Source organism: Buceros rhinoceros, unplaced genomic scaffold, assembly GCF_000710305.1.
Source record: "Buceros rhinoceros silvestris isolate BGI_N320 unplaced genomic scaffold, ASM71030v1 scaffold24542, whole genome shotgun sequence".
NCBI classification, from domain to species: domain Eukaryota; kingdom Metazoa; phylum Chordata; class Aves; order Bucerotiformes; family Bucerotidae; genus Buceros; species Buceros rhinoceros.
Genome location: NW_010398674.1, coordinates 9086 through 26071, shown reverse-complemented (window position 1 = coordinate 26071; position 16986 = coordinate 9086). Strand labels below are relative to the sequence as shown.

The following is a 16986-nucleotide window of genomic DNA, read 5'->3' as shown; positions in this document are numbered from 1 at the left end:
AATATCAATGTAGATCGCTTTAAGGTACATATGAGGAGAAAGGAGAAGAGACCAGATAACACCACCAGCTAGAGAGTATAGTACAACACCTAAGAGCATAAACTAAAAGCTTTGGTCTCTGTTGAAAAAGCTTATGACTGCTGTCAGCATGGTTCAATGCTAGTGTCAAGAATTTTAAAAAATACAAACTAATATTATACTAAACCCAAAAGATCTAGCAACAACATACCATTGATAAAAGAAAAAAATTATAAAGGAATTACATGCTGTGATATTAGACTCATAAGGTTTTGTACTTTACCTATATTGGTTGGGGCTGTATATTCATGGGCATATTGATAGAACTTTCTAGCTGCTGCTGAATTCATCTGGATTAGAGTAACACAGCGCTCACACCACACATCCTCAGGTTGGTTAATGGGAAAGAAAGAGTTGAATAAGAGATTCGCTATGCGTCGTGACACAGGCCGTGAATCAACTTCAAGGCGACTCAGAAGATGCTCCATGGGACAGATTTTCCAGAACTTTTTAAAGAGAGAAGATGACATTAAAGCAGTTAAAAAAATAGAGGGAAAACAAATCACCTTTATTAAGTGTTGTCCACATCAAAAATCTCAATAAATATAAATAGCATTAACCAGAATTATTGCTGCAACTATGCTACTTCGCTGTTCTGACACACCTCTAATTCTCCCAGTATCTCTGACAGACTGCAAAAGCTCTGGTTCAAGCAATTCCAGCTCAATATCCCTGCAATGCTAATGTAATTCCACAGGTATAGGGAAGGATATCACCACAAAATATAATTATTTGTTATTATGTGCCATGTTTCATATTCTTATTGTAGGATAAAGTAGGACCAAACTACTTACGATTGAGATAATTCAGGAAAGCCAAAAAGATTGTTTGCTTGAACTTTCATACCAAATGACAAATCACTTACAAACAAGAGCTTTTTACATATGTAACAGCAGCATGAATACCTTATTTTTAAAAGACTGTAGACAAAGTACAACATTAAAAAAATAGATTAAAAGCATTGTTGATATTAAATATCGGTTTAAAAAAGTTTGGTTGTATTTTACTATACAGATAATTGATATTAACAGACCAAGTCATGACTGCAGGTGACGGTCCTTTAAATCATCCTTGTATGTATCTTATGAAGAGTTAAAACTCGGCACAAGAGTGTTGAATGCTTGCAAGGTTACAGAGTGATGTAGAAATTAGTATTAAAAAACACGTAAGAAGATTAGAAAAGTGACATGTAATCAGATTATAAGGGGAACATGCTTGTTGAGTATTTTAAAAATAATAAATAACGACACAAGAATAGAACAGAAATAATTATGAAGACTTCAGAGTCCAACACTTTTGGAACAATAGTTCTGTGATCTGTTGTTTCTGCTGATTCTGTGGACCACGCGATACACCCAATACACAGGCACCATTCTAACACACTTCTGCCATTCCATCTCAGGTTTACCTGGTAAAGCCTGGCTTTAGAATCTGCTGAAGCAGAAACTTCATGAAAAAAAGGGTATCTTTCAGAGTACTAGCGCTTATTTTTAATTCTGAATTGCCTCCTCCAGTTATTTCCAATAACTTTAACAACCAGAACCAATTGTCTAAGTAAAGCTGCAGCTGCTCATTGTTAATCTCAGGAGATCTGCAAACATTACTAGGACCCTTCTGGAAACTTTTCATGCAGACGGTCTGAATGATAATACCTTGTACTTCCATTTCACAGTTTCTGTGGACTTGCCAGATCAATGCTTTGAGGAAGATATTATGGAAATAGCAAAGTTGCTGTTGCATCATTTTAATCCTTATCCTGAACCTGTGTGCAAGAAGCTGAGACCTCTCAATTCCAAAATCACCTCCTATTTATCTTGTTTTCTGAGCATCTTTTGGGGAATTTGGAAGGTGCCGAAGTGGTCTAATCTCAATATACATCTTTGAGGTCCTGTCATTAAAGCTGGAATGCACGCATTTGGAGGTAGGTAATTCTCATGTTACGGACAGATGTGTTCCTGAAGCACTGAAGCCTTAAAAATCTGACAAACCAAGTATTTACTTAATTCTCTGCTGAAAAGAGATACATACCTCTGACATCATACAGTCTATGTGCCTAGCACAAGATAAGCCTGTCCTAACAATTAGGCCTCACAGGAGGCAAACCCATGATTAATAATTGAAATTAGGAAACCATTAGGAGCAGAGAAAGAGGTCAAAAATGCAATAATGCCTAAGGCTAGACAGTATCACCCTAAGTAAGAGTTCACAGCAGAACATAAAGTTCATTCAAAACCACTGTGAAAAGATACCAAAATCCCGAAGGATATGCCCACTAAGACAAATGGAAATTATAAAAATAAATAAATAGAAGTGAAAAAGCAATTCGGCATTACTCATTCAGAAGGTAACAGTCCTGACTTGAGTTAGTCAGCTGGAAGCGTGGCAGTACCAATTGCTCTGCCCCAGCACAGCCACGAGAGGGCAAGGAAGACAGAAACACACTGAGAAAAAGGTCTGCCAAATGCTTGTGATAACAGCAGCTGCTGAAATAAAAGCGCAGAGAGGCCACTGGACCTACTAATTATCCCAAATCAGTCAAAAATGTGGGAAGAGAGAAAAAATAGAAAAGAGTGTACTTGGCTCAACTGAAAAAAGCAAACTTTCCAGCATGTCTATAAAATCTCTGCTGTAGTAATACCCTGACACAGTACTATCTCCTATGGTCAATTTTTCTGTTAACAGCACTATGGAAAGGCTGAAAGCTCACCAGGACTAGCCACAATTTCTTTCTTTATTTTTAAAGATTCTTCATGGACATTCTGATTTCAATGGAATTAACAAAAGCACCGGAAGGAAGCACTTCTGTACTACTGCCTACATTGGATCAAATCCTTTAAAATGGACACAAGTGACTAACAGCAACAGAATCTGCAAGTCTTCAAAATAAACTAAGTTATATGCTTAAATGTATGAAGAAAGGGAAACCTGAAAGTATTACTATATTAAGGATGTATTTTTTCCCTTTTAGGAATACTGTAGTCTCAAAAGGTACCTCTTTTTATTTTAAATAAATAAATGACTTGATCTTATCTCCTTCTTGCTACTCATCAAGTTTCACTTACACTACCTTAGCAGCCTTGGTAGCCTTAATTTTTAGCAGCATATCAACAAAAGCCACTCGCACTTTCTCTGAATTGTCATGAAGACTGTACTTGACTGCTGGCAGGAGCTGTTCCAGTAAAGGATGACTTAATTTGTTGTCCACAATTATCGGTAAGCACTGCAAGAAAAAAAGGATTATGATTTCAAAAAAAAAAAATTAAGAGTGGATTTGAAAAAAGATGTAGTTAAAAACTGTTGAATTAGATCATGACACTTCTAAGGTTAAATTAAGCAGGGACAGAGACTGAGCATGTTTTTGTTGTAGTATTGTTTAGTAAAAATTGTGACGGTATTTCAAGTGTCCAGCGAAATGTGTTCAGTGATCTCACGTCTGGTGAAGCAGCTTCAGGTCTACTCTTGCCTTCTACCTGAGGGCACAGTGTCAAGTACTTTTTGTGGCAGCAATACCAGCTCCCTAAGTTCTACTGATTTCAGGTTAAATACATCTTTTTCTTTCAAGTTATTTTTTAAATCGGCGCTTTCTGCTTATCCCGTACAGACCACCATCCAGCTGTAGTGGAGCAAGTGAGGATTAACGTGAAGACAGCTCCAATTTAAGGCCGCACTGACAATTGAAAACACACAGCATCTTTAAGAGAATATACTGCTTAGGACGTTCATTTTTCTCTCCAAGCTATTTGTATTTTAACAGATGCCAGAAAGATGTAGATCTACTAATTCTAATGTACTGAACAACACATAGGAGGCTGTCATTCCCAGAGAAATGGCAAATAATTATATTTGTCCAAACCTCGGAAACAAAGCGGGGTACCAAATCATACCATAATTCTGCTTGTCTTGGGATGGGTTAAAACCAGTGATGCAGAAACAGACTAGAACCTGCCCGCATACATTTTCACGTCTACATTTAATTTCTAACAGCTAAAATAACAAAATTATCAGGTCTAAAGAACATATATGAGTAGAAATGCAAAGTGGTTGAGCACCACAAAGCCAAAGTCATCTTTTAAAAAGCATCTGTTCATCCCAAATACATGGCATTTATAAAATGTGTGCAAAACTTGCATCTATTAGGAACCTTATTGCCCAACTCATTCTGCCCAGTAAGTTATTTCCTTCACTTAACGTGGCCTATACTAGAAACCTGTACCTCAAGTAAATATAAAAATTACAATCATTAATTTAGAAAAAAATATTTACTTTAAAAACAGAGCATCGAACATCAGCAGATGTTATATCACATGCCAGCTCTCCAGTTAGTTTTTTTAAAAGATCAGCAAGAATTGCTGGAGGAATCATCTCCCAGTATTTGGACGTTATCTGAGTAACTCCGAGAATTCCTGTGGAGCGGACAACGGGATGAGGATCTTCTAAGAGACTCTAAAACAGAAGAATTGCAGTGTGAGTATATGCATTACTGCGACTCTGCTGCTGTTTGACATTAACAAGACCATACTCGGGATTTCCCAAACATTTTCTTAATGAAAATACTATGCCTATCCTCACCCATCTAGTCTGGTGAAGTTTTTTAGGTTCTTATCTCCAATATACTTAATTTGAGAAGTATTTAATAATACAGTACTTCCACTGAATGCTTACACGTTAAATGTAAAGCTGTCTTCACCAATTCTGCATTAAGTAAGGATCAAGATCCATTACTTGTGCATTTAGTCTTTCAAAAGTATCTTTCATTCACAGATTAATGAATCATAATCCCACGTATTTTCTTGTCACACCTGAAAATGGTGCATGTCATCTACTGTCAACATGCCACAGAAATTTTAAAGTAGCTTATTTTTCTGTTTACTACATCACAAGCTTGTATTTCCCTAAGAATACTATCCATAAAGAAATTCCATAAATTTTAATTACATCAACAGCTTATTTTTGAGTTAGCTTTGATGAAAGTTTCATTTTCAACATTTTAGTTTCATAAAAACTTACAAAAAGTTCTTCAAACTGCTTCTGTATTTCATTGTCCATCTCTTCAGTGTTAAAACTAGGATCTCGAACAGGAAAAGCATCCACAAACAAAAATGCTGCATTCGATCGAACTTCAGAGTTTCTAGCCTGTTACAGTGAAGGAAAAAAATTTTCTTCAATAAGTACAGACTGCTACTATCGGATATGAAGGCACATCTTGTCAAAAACACTCTCCAAACACTTTCAGCAAGTCTGTGTTTTTAATTAAGTAGTTGGAAGCGGTGAATTTTTAAAAGTATGGAAGAACTTGTAGTAACATATGATTTTTATTTTACCTTATGTTTCCACTCATTCAGTAAAACCTGAGTTATCAGTACCATCAGCTTTCAGACCGTATCAACTTCAAATTAGAAGCTGAGATTTCTCTTAATCACCTTAAAGTTCCTCTTCAGAATACAAGAACCTTGAATGCAGGCAGACTAAATTAATTATTGCCTGTCAAGAGACCAGTGAATTAATTGAAATGCTCAAGTTTATTTCTTCAAGAAAACAGTATTTAGAAACTAAGTACCAGCAAGTCTGGAGAGTAACTTCTCCAACATAAATGTATTCAGTTCTGCATCTATACACATAAATAACTGGACCATGTTCTGAGCTCCAGGCAGCTCATCAAAAATCTAAGGCAAGTCTCATAACCCTCAGACATTTTACCACTTATAATAGTTTTCAATGCTTTACACTCTATGTTTTGCTGGTTGTAGAGCCCCAAACATAAAGAAAAATCTGTTTAGACAGTCAGTGAAAAATAATTTGCCCTGTGGACTTCTTAAAAGGATAGAAAAAGCAGGCAATGAAATGAAGAAAAGATGAAATTCAAGTCACACACTCTAATAAAACAAGCAAAACACTTAATTTTAACAGCAAGATAAGAGATAGCTCATGGAACATCCTGACTATTCTATTCATCCAATTTTCTTTTTCCCTTATTGTAAGAGACATTCAGATCAAAGACAGGGAAAGAAAAATGAGGAAAACCATGTAATATTTAGAACTAAATAAACTAATGCCAAATAAAATCAGAAATATACAAAAGAAATGAGCAACAGTTACTTAATTTACAATTTATTTTGTATTTCTTTTCAGGACCAATCTTCATATGATGGGTCACATCTGAGTAGAACAAAAAAATTCCATATTCTTCCAGCCAACAAAATTAATAGCAACTCTAATTTTAATACTAAGAAGGCAAATAAAGTCCACATATAAGCTCTTTAGTTAGGGACTTGTATCTTACTTTATTTATCATGGACAATACAAACAATTTAAAAGTTAAAACATTACAATTCTTAATCCAATCTTGTAAAAAATCCATTGAGCTTGTCTATATTGAAGAATAAATGCATAACAAGCTCATATGTGAATTCAGGGTGAAAAAGCTCTTCTGCACTAACATTTCTTGTGAACTAAGTATGGTTTTTGTGCAATAACCTAGACCTTGCCAACCGTGGCCACTCCAGAAAGTTAACCTTCATAAATTAAGTGTGTTACATTGAATTCAATTATCTCACTTTAATTCTGAACCGAGTCCTCATAGTTTAAATTCCTGTCTTTAATTAATTGGAATTTATCCCAAATCTATTTGCATATTCGAGCTTGTAATATAGTAAATGTCTTCACAGAGGTAGAACCTAAGTATTTAAATTCATATCCTATTTTATTCCACACTGACTTTTCCATGCAAGAGGAGCCTGCTGTTATTTAAATGACTGATGTCTCTTTACCTTTACACTTGTACTATTCTGAGGAACTTTCAGAAACTTTTACACGCTATTTTAATTCTTTTTTTCCAGTTAATTTTCAGAGTTTTAAGTTTCATCTGGTTTTACAGGTCCTGAAATTCACTTCCAGTTATTCAAAAAACACTGGATTTCCACAGTGAAAGTTGGTTTAAAAGTGTAGGGTATCAAAAACAAAAAAATCCCACACCACTTGAAAGGCATCACTTCCTTCAGCAGCTTGAATTCCTGGAGGAGTGGTTCTTGACTTTCTGAGCTTGATAAGGAATAGCTTAATCACTACTTATGTCACAATAAATATCCGTATTTTTATACTTGTATAGCTTCTTATACTGATAACCAATCACTGCACAACTCTCTCTCATGTTTTGTGAGACTTACTTCTCATGAAAAAAGATGAATTTACATAGGGCTTGTATTACAAAACTTTAAGTTGCATAAAGTCTTATAAAATACACGTAGGTAAAAGCCACAAGGGAAACTTGTGTGATCTGAGTATTTGCAAAACAAGCAATTTAAGAAGAAACAGAGAAATATGCATTCACAGTTTAAAGACTTCAGCTATGAGATCAAGTATTTCAATACAAACAGTTCTGGAATCCTTTGCATTCCTACACCTGAAGTATTTTTCATTTCTGCAAGAAAGAGGGGTGAAGAGGTCCTTTTATGGGTTCCCTTTCTGTTTTGTAACCAGTGTACTAGATTTGTTCTTCACTATATTAAATTAGGGATTCGTACCCTCGCTAAGATAGGAGCATCAAACTGGCTATCAAAAATTAAACTGACATTTCAAACTTTAGAGCAGAATCCATACCAGTAAGGACCATTACAAACTTCCCTTCTTAGTTCTGTATCTTAAACTACTGGTGATTCTGAGTCACAGCAACAGTTACCTTAAAAATGCCAAATACTTCAGCAGTATTAGATGAAAAAGAAGAATTATACAAAAGTCACAGAGTGAGACAGCAGCCTATCCAAAAACAAACTGCCAACTTTGATGTTCAGTCATGTATTTCCTTTTGCCAATCACAAGTATGGTACTGAATCATTTGGAATTCAGAATCTTTTCTTGCACTGAATCATTACATGATTCATATAATTGCTGCATTCGATTTTTTACAATCATACCTTTACCATTCTGAAATCTATGTTCACAACAGTTGGGTTATTTTGCTACATTAAAACAAATTCTCCATGACCTATTTGATATGCCTGTTAACATTTAAGCTTAGAACACTTAACTACACATGTTGAAGTTGTCAAGATAAAAATGAAACAAACGAAAAATCCCAAACCAATAAAAAAAACTCCTAAACAGCCAAACAACATTCCCTCCCCAACTTCCTAAAATTTAGATTTGTTCTAGTAATGGAACCATTACCAATTAAAACCCCTATTCTTTTTAGGGACAGAGATTAAAGACAGCCATGCTTTGTAGGTATTATTCTCTTGCACTGAGAACATCCCAGTTTTATCCAGGATTCTTTTTTATATTAATTCTAAAGGGATGGGATCCAAACCCTTAATATAAGAGCAAACAAGATCCTGGTTGAGTGATGAGTCAATCATGTTCCCACTTCTACCACAGGATTCTCTTGAAACCAAACAGCTCTCAACTCCTTCCTGTAACTCATAAAATCCATTTTAAACAACTTTAAGTTGTTTTACAACACTTTCATCTCTAAGAATGTTTAAACACTTCTCTTGTATCGAGAGGATGCTGTATGACCAATCAGTAAATGAAACTTCAGGCAATGTTTAACAGCACTTAATTTGGCTGTAACAAACAGTATGTGATGAAGAGATTTCATAATCTCAGACAAAATTAAAGTTCTTCACAAAGAAGGAAGCTTGGCTCATCTTAATCATAGAGTGTAACTGAGTAGGTAAGCTGCAGTAGGAACTCTTTAGTCCGTGCATGCAATCCATAGGAAGACACACACTCTTACCTTAAAAGTACTAGAAATCAGAAATTTCATTCTGAATGCTTGATTAAAAGCATATCCACAGCATGAATGTCTGTATACACAATCAAACTAGAAAAAAAAGACTTCTAAAATAATACTCTAAAAAATTAAGAGAGCTGTATCCTAAGGCTGCTAATTAATCAGAAGCTGAGACTAAATCATCCTCAGAACATTTCTGGCTTTGATCAATAAAGCATTGATCAGTCCATAAAGATTGTGGAAAACAGAATACAAGATTACAGAAAATTCCCAAAGTGAGGAAATGATCAGAATACCAAACTTGATGCTAGTCCACTGTCTACTGCAGCTCTGGAAAGGACTATATACCTGTAAGCAAAACTGAGTTGCAGAAGTGAATTACATTAACAGATCAGAATATTGTTGTGCAGTTACACAACAATGCCTAATTACAACTTGCAAAATCACTGTGAAACAGCTGAGATGTGAAACACACTGACTTTTTTTCAATAGCCATTTTGTTTGAAAAGCAATTATTAAATAAAGAGCATTTGAGAGGGACCTAGAATTCCGTAGTTGGCGAAAGACAGTCCTATTTTCCGAAAAGCAGAATTACCTTCAGTGCTCGCCAAAGGATAGGTTGATACAATCTGTAGAGCATTTCTTCAACTCCTTGACGAACTTTACTTTGTTTATGAAAATAACTCAGCATCTGAGAAAAATAAACAAACAAATCCCACTTGAGAAGTGTGCAAGAGTTGTCTCATTTCACCATTTAGATAAGACCAAAGAGTTTTCCATACTATGGAAAATGATAAAACTAGACATATTGTCCCTCTATTTTATTGAAAAGTCAAAAAAAATCATAAAAAAGAAATAGAACCGATAAATATCACATTTTATAACTTGATAGATTCAATAAATCTATATGAAGATCTATAACTGAGAAAAAATCATAGCTAGAGAGTTAGTTTCACGGCAACCACTCCTTTTGCTACAGTAAAAAACTATTTTTAAAATAACCAGCAGAAATACTTTGAAATTCTGTAATTATCAACTGCAAATAAATAAGTAATTTCTCTGTTAAGAACAAAGGAATCTTATTTGGTAACTGGTGTTATCCAAATACAAAATTACAAACATAATACTGGTTGTAGGCATTAATGATGAACAAGTATCAGCATTCCTTGCGACTCAGAACTGTGCTTCGTTAGTTAAAGCCCCTTTTATTTTTTGTATCTGAATTACGCAGACAAAAAAGGGAAGTAGAATATGAAAAAGGAGATTGTGTAACTTGATAGGAAGTAATTACTCCACCTGAAACACTAGTCAGTTTGAAAAGAAGTTGTGTCTCTAGTGGTCAATACTTCAGGTATTCGCAGCTAATTACAGCTCGACAGGGAAACCTGTGAATGGCATCTACAAAAACAATGCAATAGTGGAAGAATCTCTTTTCTCTAGTTTTGAAATACACTGAAGTAAAGACATGGTGTGATCTGTAAGAGACTATGCAGCTCTTACTACTACGTAAGAATGATGGATCTAAGCCAGGTTTAACGGCAAAACAGTTCTGTTTTGTACTAGGTTTCATTAGAACAGTATCAGCTGGAGAATGGACCTAAGTTTATAATCAGAACTTTGCTTTCAGAAGGGGGAGTTGTACATGTTGGTTTCCCCTCCCTCCCCACTTTTTCAATAAAATAGCCCAAACTCTGCTCGAGTGAATGGTTGTGGCTGGTTACTCTCCTAATTCATAGAACCATCTGGCTGGGAGACCTTTAAGATCATCAAGTCCATCCTTGCCAGAGGATGCTTTTGGATTCTAAAGGACCATTTTAAACCAAGTTCTTACATACTGAAAAAGAATGCATCATTCCAATTTATTCCAAGATCCACTCATTGTCCTCCTTCAAGATTCCTGAGTCTGAAACACTTGAAATGCCCTGTTAAAAGCCTCAATAAGGAATCAGAGGACAAGGGAATCCCCATAGAGATATGAGAATCTGCTTACATTTGATTAAAAACAAAATAAAACCTCATAAACCCAAATCAAAACAAACAAAACAACCATACACCATTGCATACGGATATATGAAGCTACATTTTGCATGTACTACATACTCCAGCGTCTATACATTCGGGGGAAAGCATGGAAGGGGCGAGACCAAATACAAATGCCTTGTCTTAAAAAATTTTGTAACTCTCGTCCTGCTTTGAACGTTTTGCTCCTGAATAAAAGCCAACTGTGTGACAAGTGTGAATCAAGGCTTGTTCCTATAAACACACAAACAAAACCCCAATATACAACAAAAAGAAAAAGGTTGGTTCCCAACTTATCTCCTAAGTTTGCCTCATGGGGCTTATGAATTTTCATCCCTGTGACTGGCTATGGAAAGGTCAATTCTCCAGGTAAGGAAAAGCTTAGTCAGCAGAGAGCAAAAGCTAGTTCTGGCACTCTGGAAAATTCTCTTCTATTTCTACTATTGAGCACCAAAGACACATTTGGTGCAAAACCATAAGCAGGTTCCTCCTAAAATTAGTTCTAATATCGTTCTTCAGAACATATGCTATTTTTTAAATATTTATGGTGGGTTGGCTCCAATTACCAGCTAAGCATCAACACAGCCACTCAACTCACACCCTGCCCAGTGGGGTAAAGGAGACAACTGGAAGAGAAAAGCAAGAAAACTCATGGGTCAAGTTAATGATATTTTAATAATTGAAGCAAAGAGGATTAGAAAGCCCAAAACAGGTGATACAAATGCAATCACTTGGCACCTCCCACAAGCAGACCAATGCCCAGCCAGTCTCTAAGCAATGGCTACCTCCCCAAAATCTATTTTCCCTCAGTTTCTACTGCTGAGCATGATGTTATACAGCATGTAATATTCCTTCGATCAGCTGGGTCAGCTGTTGCAGCTGTACCCCTTCCCAACTTGCTCATCCCCAGCCTACTCACTAGGGAAACATAAAGTGGGAAAGAGAAAGCCTCGACACTGTGCAAGTACTGCTCAGCAACAGGCAAAACACTGCTGTGTTATTGACACTGTTTTAGTTGACAAATCAAAAATAGGGTACCATATGGGCTTCTATGAAAAGTACTTCCGTTCCAGCCAGAGCTGGTATAATGTTTTAGTATGAAATGGAAATTTTCCACTTCATAGTAACTGATCTGATTTTGATGCTACTAGTTCATATCATGCTTTGCAGGAACTTACCTCTCTAACTTTAGAATGAACAGAAGAATTTCTGGGAAGATGAATTCCATGATGCATTAAATCCTGAATGCAGTTATATTCAAGCATCTACAGTAAAAACACATACATACTACCGTTAACACACATTAAAATAATAAGTAGTACTGTAGGCTGTGCAGGAACTTGTATTTTTCTCTAAAACAAGCAACTGAAAATAGTCTTTGATATTATTTCTTGCTTGGCTTCAGCTTAGCCCAAAGTAAATAAGAACTACTTGCTCTCTGAAATTTGACTGTAGCATTGTTACGATGTTGCAATTATGTTTTTGATCATCTCCATGGAAATCCACAAAAACTAGACAGATATCTAAGTTATCAAACATAAAGACTTTCACACACTGACTAAAGGCTTCAGTTAGTCAGATAACTAGTGTATTTACAAAAAACATTTAGTATATGCGTGGTTTCTTGAACTAATACTTCAGCAGCAGTACTAAAGACATTTAAACGCAACCAAGCTGATCACCGTGGACAAACATTCAAAGCATGACATGCTCTTATATCTTGACAACGCTAAAGAGGCCCTTTCCTTTGGGAAATAATTCCCTAAGGCTTGCTTAGGAACCTTTCCAAGTCATGTACCTTCTCCACCTTGAAATTCAAAACTACCCAAATGAAATTTCAAGCATAGCATTACCTCTAAGAATTCTCCTGACACCTTCTTCCAGGCCCTGAAGTAAACTTCTGAAACGTATTCCATCAAGGATCTGTATTAACATATGATAAGCACTTTCAGGCAAGCATCCTGACCACATCTATGTACAGCATGAAGATTTTTTTATAAGTACAAATATTAGTCTTACTTTCATGCATCAACATTATTTTTAGAAGAAGCAACATCTTGAAAGTCTACACTAATAATTACGGAATAATGAAGTTAACAGTTAATTAATAAACCCAAGGACTATTAAAAAACACAGGAAGTATCCCTTACAGTGGGAAAGCCAGAACTCTAGAACAGGTATTTTATCATTTATCTCACAATGATGCCTTAAATTCTTTATAAAGATATACAGGAATACATTATTTTAACTGAAAGTATTGGAAAGCCTCTGATTTTAGCATGAAGAATTACTTCTGTAATATTTCACTCAACAATCAAAGGGGAAAAAAAAAAATCCACGTTCTTTATCCATCAGTCAAGGTCTCAAGCTATGATACTGCAAGTCACTTCTCACCAGAACGTCTCTATATAGCATCTTACCAAATTAAATTAAAGGTTGCTCACTGGAAAAAACAAAAACACCTTACAGAAGCAGAAATGAACCTGCAGTTCGCACACAGACACAGCAAGCAATGCAGCACAGTTTATATGAAAGTCATTTGCTGTAGCTAATGCTAAATAAGCATTTCACTACACCTGTAATTGAACTCACAGGCAAGTGCAAAGGAACTATTAAAGGAAGTTGCTGAAACAATATGGTAGTTATATTCAGCGGATTTGAAGGTCTCTGGATTCTGATATATTTTACCAATATACTCAGTATTTTAGAGAGTGTGAGACAAACAAGATCTTAGCCAAGCTCTTAAAGATCATTAAGAACTCTAACAGTGATGCATACCTTGGAAAAAATTGTAATTGGTTTTTAACAGTTCCATGTATCATTTTAACGAAGTTTACATTCCAGCTGAACAAAAAGCTCAAGCATCTTCTTCCCTGTTGGGAGGGGAAAAGGAAAAAAACAAACAAACAGGGAAGTCATTCCCCAGAGGAATATCCAATTTAAGATCCACCTCAAAAATAAAACCAGAATTCTAAAAACAAAATTTTAAACAGAATTCAAGCATTACTGTTACTTATACTGTAGAGACAACTGAACACGTGGATTACAGATCTGCCTACGTGTTCTCCAATGTCCATTCTGTTTTGGTGTAACCTTGAGTAGGATCCTTTAATAAGGGACTTAACTTAGGACCCTCATGGAGGCCACACCTCAGAGCTCTGTCAAGTGCAATACCATTGCAGGATGACACCGCAGTGATGGCGCAGGTACAAATTAAATAGCATTACAACTCTGCCAGCTTTGGATACAGAAACAGTTTTGAACAAAGTCAGAGAAGAGCTCGGCCACTGAGGAAAATCAACATTCTGATTAGCAAGGACAATTCCTTTCCTAATGCCTTATGAAAGGTAGTATCGCAAACCTCCTGGAGCTGCTTTAGTTCATGAAAAACGTGGAAAAAAAAGCTATTTGGTTTCTTTCCTGAATTAGTTTTCTTCCATTTTAGCAAGTCAGAAATGGTGATGACAACTTTCATGAGCAACGGAATTTTTTCAATATAAGGCAACGGAAGGCTGTGGATGGAGGAAATAAGCCCTTGCTCTTTTGGAAACAGAAAAATCTGCCCGAGGAATTAGAGCCTTACACTGTATCTGCACAAACGGCCTCACTCTGGCTCATCTTACAGATGAAGTGAAGGCATCCAGCTTCTGAGATTTTGAAAAGTTTGATAATACATAAGGGTGAGTCAGCCAGCTGTAAGGGTCCTTTGTACCTGTCAGCTTTCTAACCAAAAATAAATCAGGAAAATTAATAAGGAAGTGCAATAGTAAAGAGCACATTGGCAGAAGTTCAAAAGGAGCACTCAATAGTTAGCAGAGGTTCGAAGGCACCTCCCTCGAGAGCAGGACCAACAGTTATGCTCAGATCTATGACAAAACAGAGAAAATAAGGCTGAGAATGCCAGACACACTTTGAATTGGAGTATCATAGAGAGGGTTAGAGGGAAGGAAGCATATAGGCAGAAACTGCCCTTCAGTGGAACTGATAGCTTAAATGCCTTCAGGTCAAGAAGTAATTCAGAACAACATAAAAATCAAGACCTAAGTGCTCTAATACGATGTCAAGACCCTTGTCTAGAGGTCTGATGGAATCCTTCCTGTTGTCAATGAGAGCTTCTTCTACCAAGAAAGAAAATATTGAATGAAAATAAAGCAATTTTTCTCCAACTTTGGTGCTGTAATACATGTAGTGCACCACTGGGACTCCAATATTTCATTAACATCCCTGACAAACCAAAAGGTCAAAGGAGTCTTGACCTACAGCTCCTGCCTCAACAAGGCAAACGTAAGGACAAACTTAGACTCAGCTCATCTTTTACAATCCCAACAGCAAGACAGATGAAGAAAAGTCATAAAGTAGCTTTCAACCAATTTTTTCCCTTACATTTCAACAGATTGAACCTGATCCTGAAAACTACAGTAAGTGCCTTGAATTTAATCAGCTGCTTGTGATCAATGGATCTGAAATGACTACTGTTACCAGCAGTCTCAGTATCTTGACAGGTAAACTGATAGTAGATGAATAAGAGTGAACTTGACATCTTCAGCGTTAATGCCTTAACAGTGTTGGGCATCTGGTACTGCTGTGCTTGTGGACATAGTACATATGACTGTCAGAAGGCTAGCAAGGAAGAAGAGAGTAGAACAGGCCTACCTCTAAACCACAGTAATATGTGCTCTGCAGGGCTCTCCAGCTGTTTGATTAGAAAACTCCATGTGAACAGGAATGTTTTCATAAATCACACGGAGATATAAATTCAGAGGATCACTCCTCTAACGCAGCCTGAAAATAAGCGTCTGAGAAACATTACTCAGTTGAATAGCACAGACTGGGAAGGCAGAAAAACTGAACACACTGATATTGCCATGAAGCACGTGTGCAATTCTGTATCAGTTTAATCTGACCTAGAACCAGGATACCACATTCCTGACCCTTCCCTTCCCTTCATCCTTGTATGATGAACCAGTCCAGGCAGTTAATCTGGCTGAAAAATAATCTTACTAGGTAAAACCTGATCAGCTACCCCCTTCCATCAACCCATGCTATAGCTGCTTGATCGTTCATACTGTGCAGAGGAAAATAGGAATGCTAGCCCATGGCAACACAGGATTGCTGGAACCTGGAGTACCATCTGCTTAAGCTGCTATGGAGCTACACTCTGGAATATCTACTTTAAAAGGAATGAGGTATACTTACCAGGAACAGTAGAACAAGCCTGCAGGCACTAAAGGGAATATTAGCCCTGACATACCTAAGTTCAGGTTCATCTCAAGGCACTTCATATATAATGTTGATAATTGGTATGACTATTAGCATTTCAGAAATAGAGACAAATGTAAGAAAAAGGTCCAGCAGATATACTGGGGTAAGGAGGGGTGTTGGACATGTTGCTACAAGAAAAATATCATTAGCAAAATGCGCCAGGCAGGGAAAACAGAGAACACGCACGAGATGGGTTGTCACTAAAACTAAACACCCTCAGGATGCAAAATCCCAAACAGAAGGACTTGCAACAGTAGTACAAAAGCAAAAGTACAAACAGGAAAATGGTTTGAATACCTGGAATTTCAAAATACTTAATATTCTCTGCAGAGCTAGAAAAACCCCAGACACTTACCATTCTGGATCTGTACTGGCAGTTCACATATTGAAGTTGGATTTCAGCTCACTAACTGGATGTTCAAGTCCCTAGATTAATCGCCTAGAGTGATTCAGGTGATCAGCTGTTTAGTGACTGCTCTATGAAGATGCATTGCTCTGTTGACCAGGAGCAGTATGCCACTATTGAAACATAGTGCAATTTTAAACACTCGGATGGTTTTCCAGAAGGCAAAGTCCTTGTGCTTTATATGCCAGACCCATGTGGATGTCTGAGGCAACCCAGGTCATTTAACATAGAACAGATCATTCACTTAAGCAATTAAATCCACCCCAGGACCTATATCAATTAGGCTCCTGTGTAGGTGTCTAAACTGGTTTCAGACACCTAATTTAACTGAACCAGACCCAGTTCTGAAAAGAACTGGGGTCTTTCCAGAATGGGTTGTGGTTCCTCTTTTATTTTGAGCTTGTTTCCTCAAGGATTTAAAGTGACGTGAGTATTGGGTTTGCGTGGCAAGGTTTTGGTAGCAGGGCGTCTACAGGGGCAGCTTCTGTGAGAA

General features: G+C 36.6%; 1 protein-coding gene across 1 annotated transcript in view; it reads right to left on the bottom strand.

Annotated features, from left to right (window-relative positions):
• Positions 1-263: 263 nt before the first annotated feature.
• NCAPG2 (non-SMC condensin II complex, subunit G2) overlaps positions 264-16986 on the bottom strand; it is a gene marked incomplete at its 3' end in the record, with an annotated part of 25224 nt that continues 8501 nt past the window's right edge. Inside the window, exons 6-13 of the mRNA XM_010131198.1 lie at positions 13604-13698; positions 12679-12748; positions 12004-12090; positions 9402-9497; positions 5086-5211; positions 4342-4521; positions 3146-3298; positions 264-524 (exon numbers count right to left, since the gene is read on the bottom strand). Coding sequence (XP_010129500.1) covers positions 264-524; positions 3146-3298; positions 4342-4521; positions 5086-5211; positions 9402-9497; positions 12004-12090; positions 12679-12748; positions 13604-13698 — 1068 coding nt within the window. The remainder of the gene's footprint in view (positions 525-3145; positions 3299-4341; positions 4522-5085; positions 5212-9401; positions 9498-12003; positions 12091-12678; positions 12749-13603; positions 13699-16986) is intronic.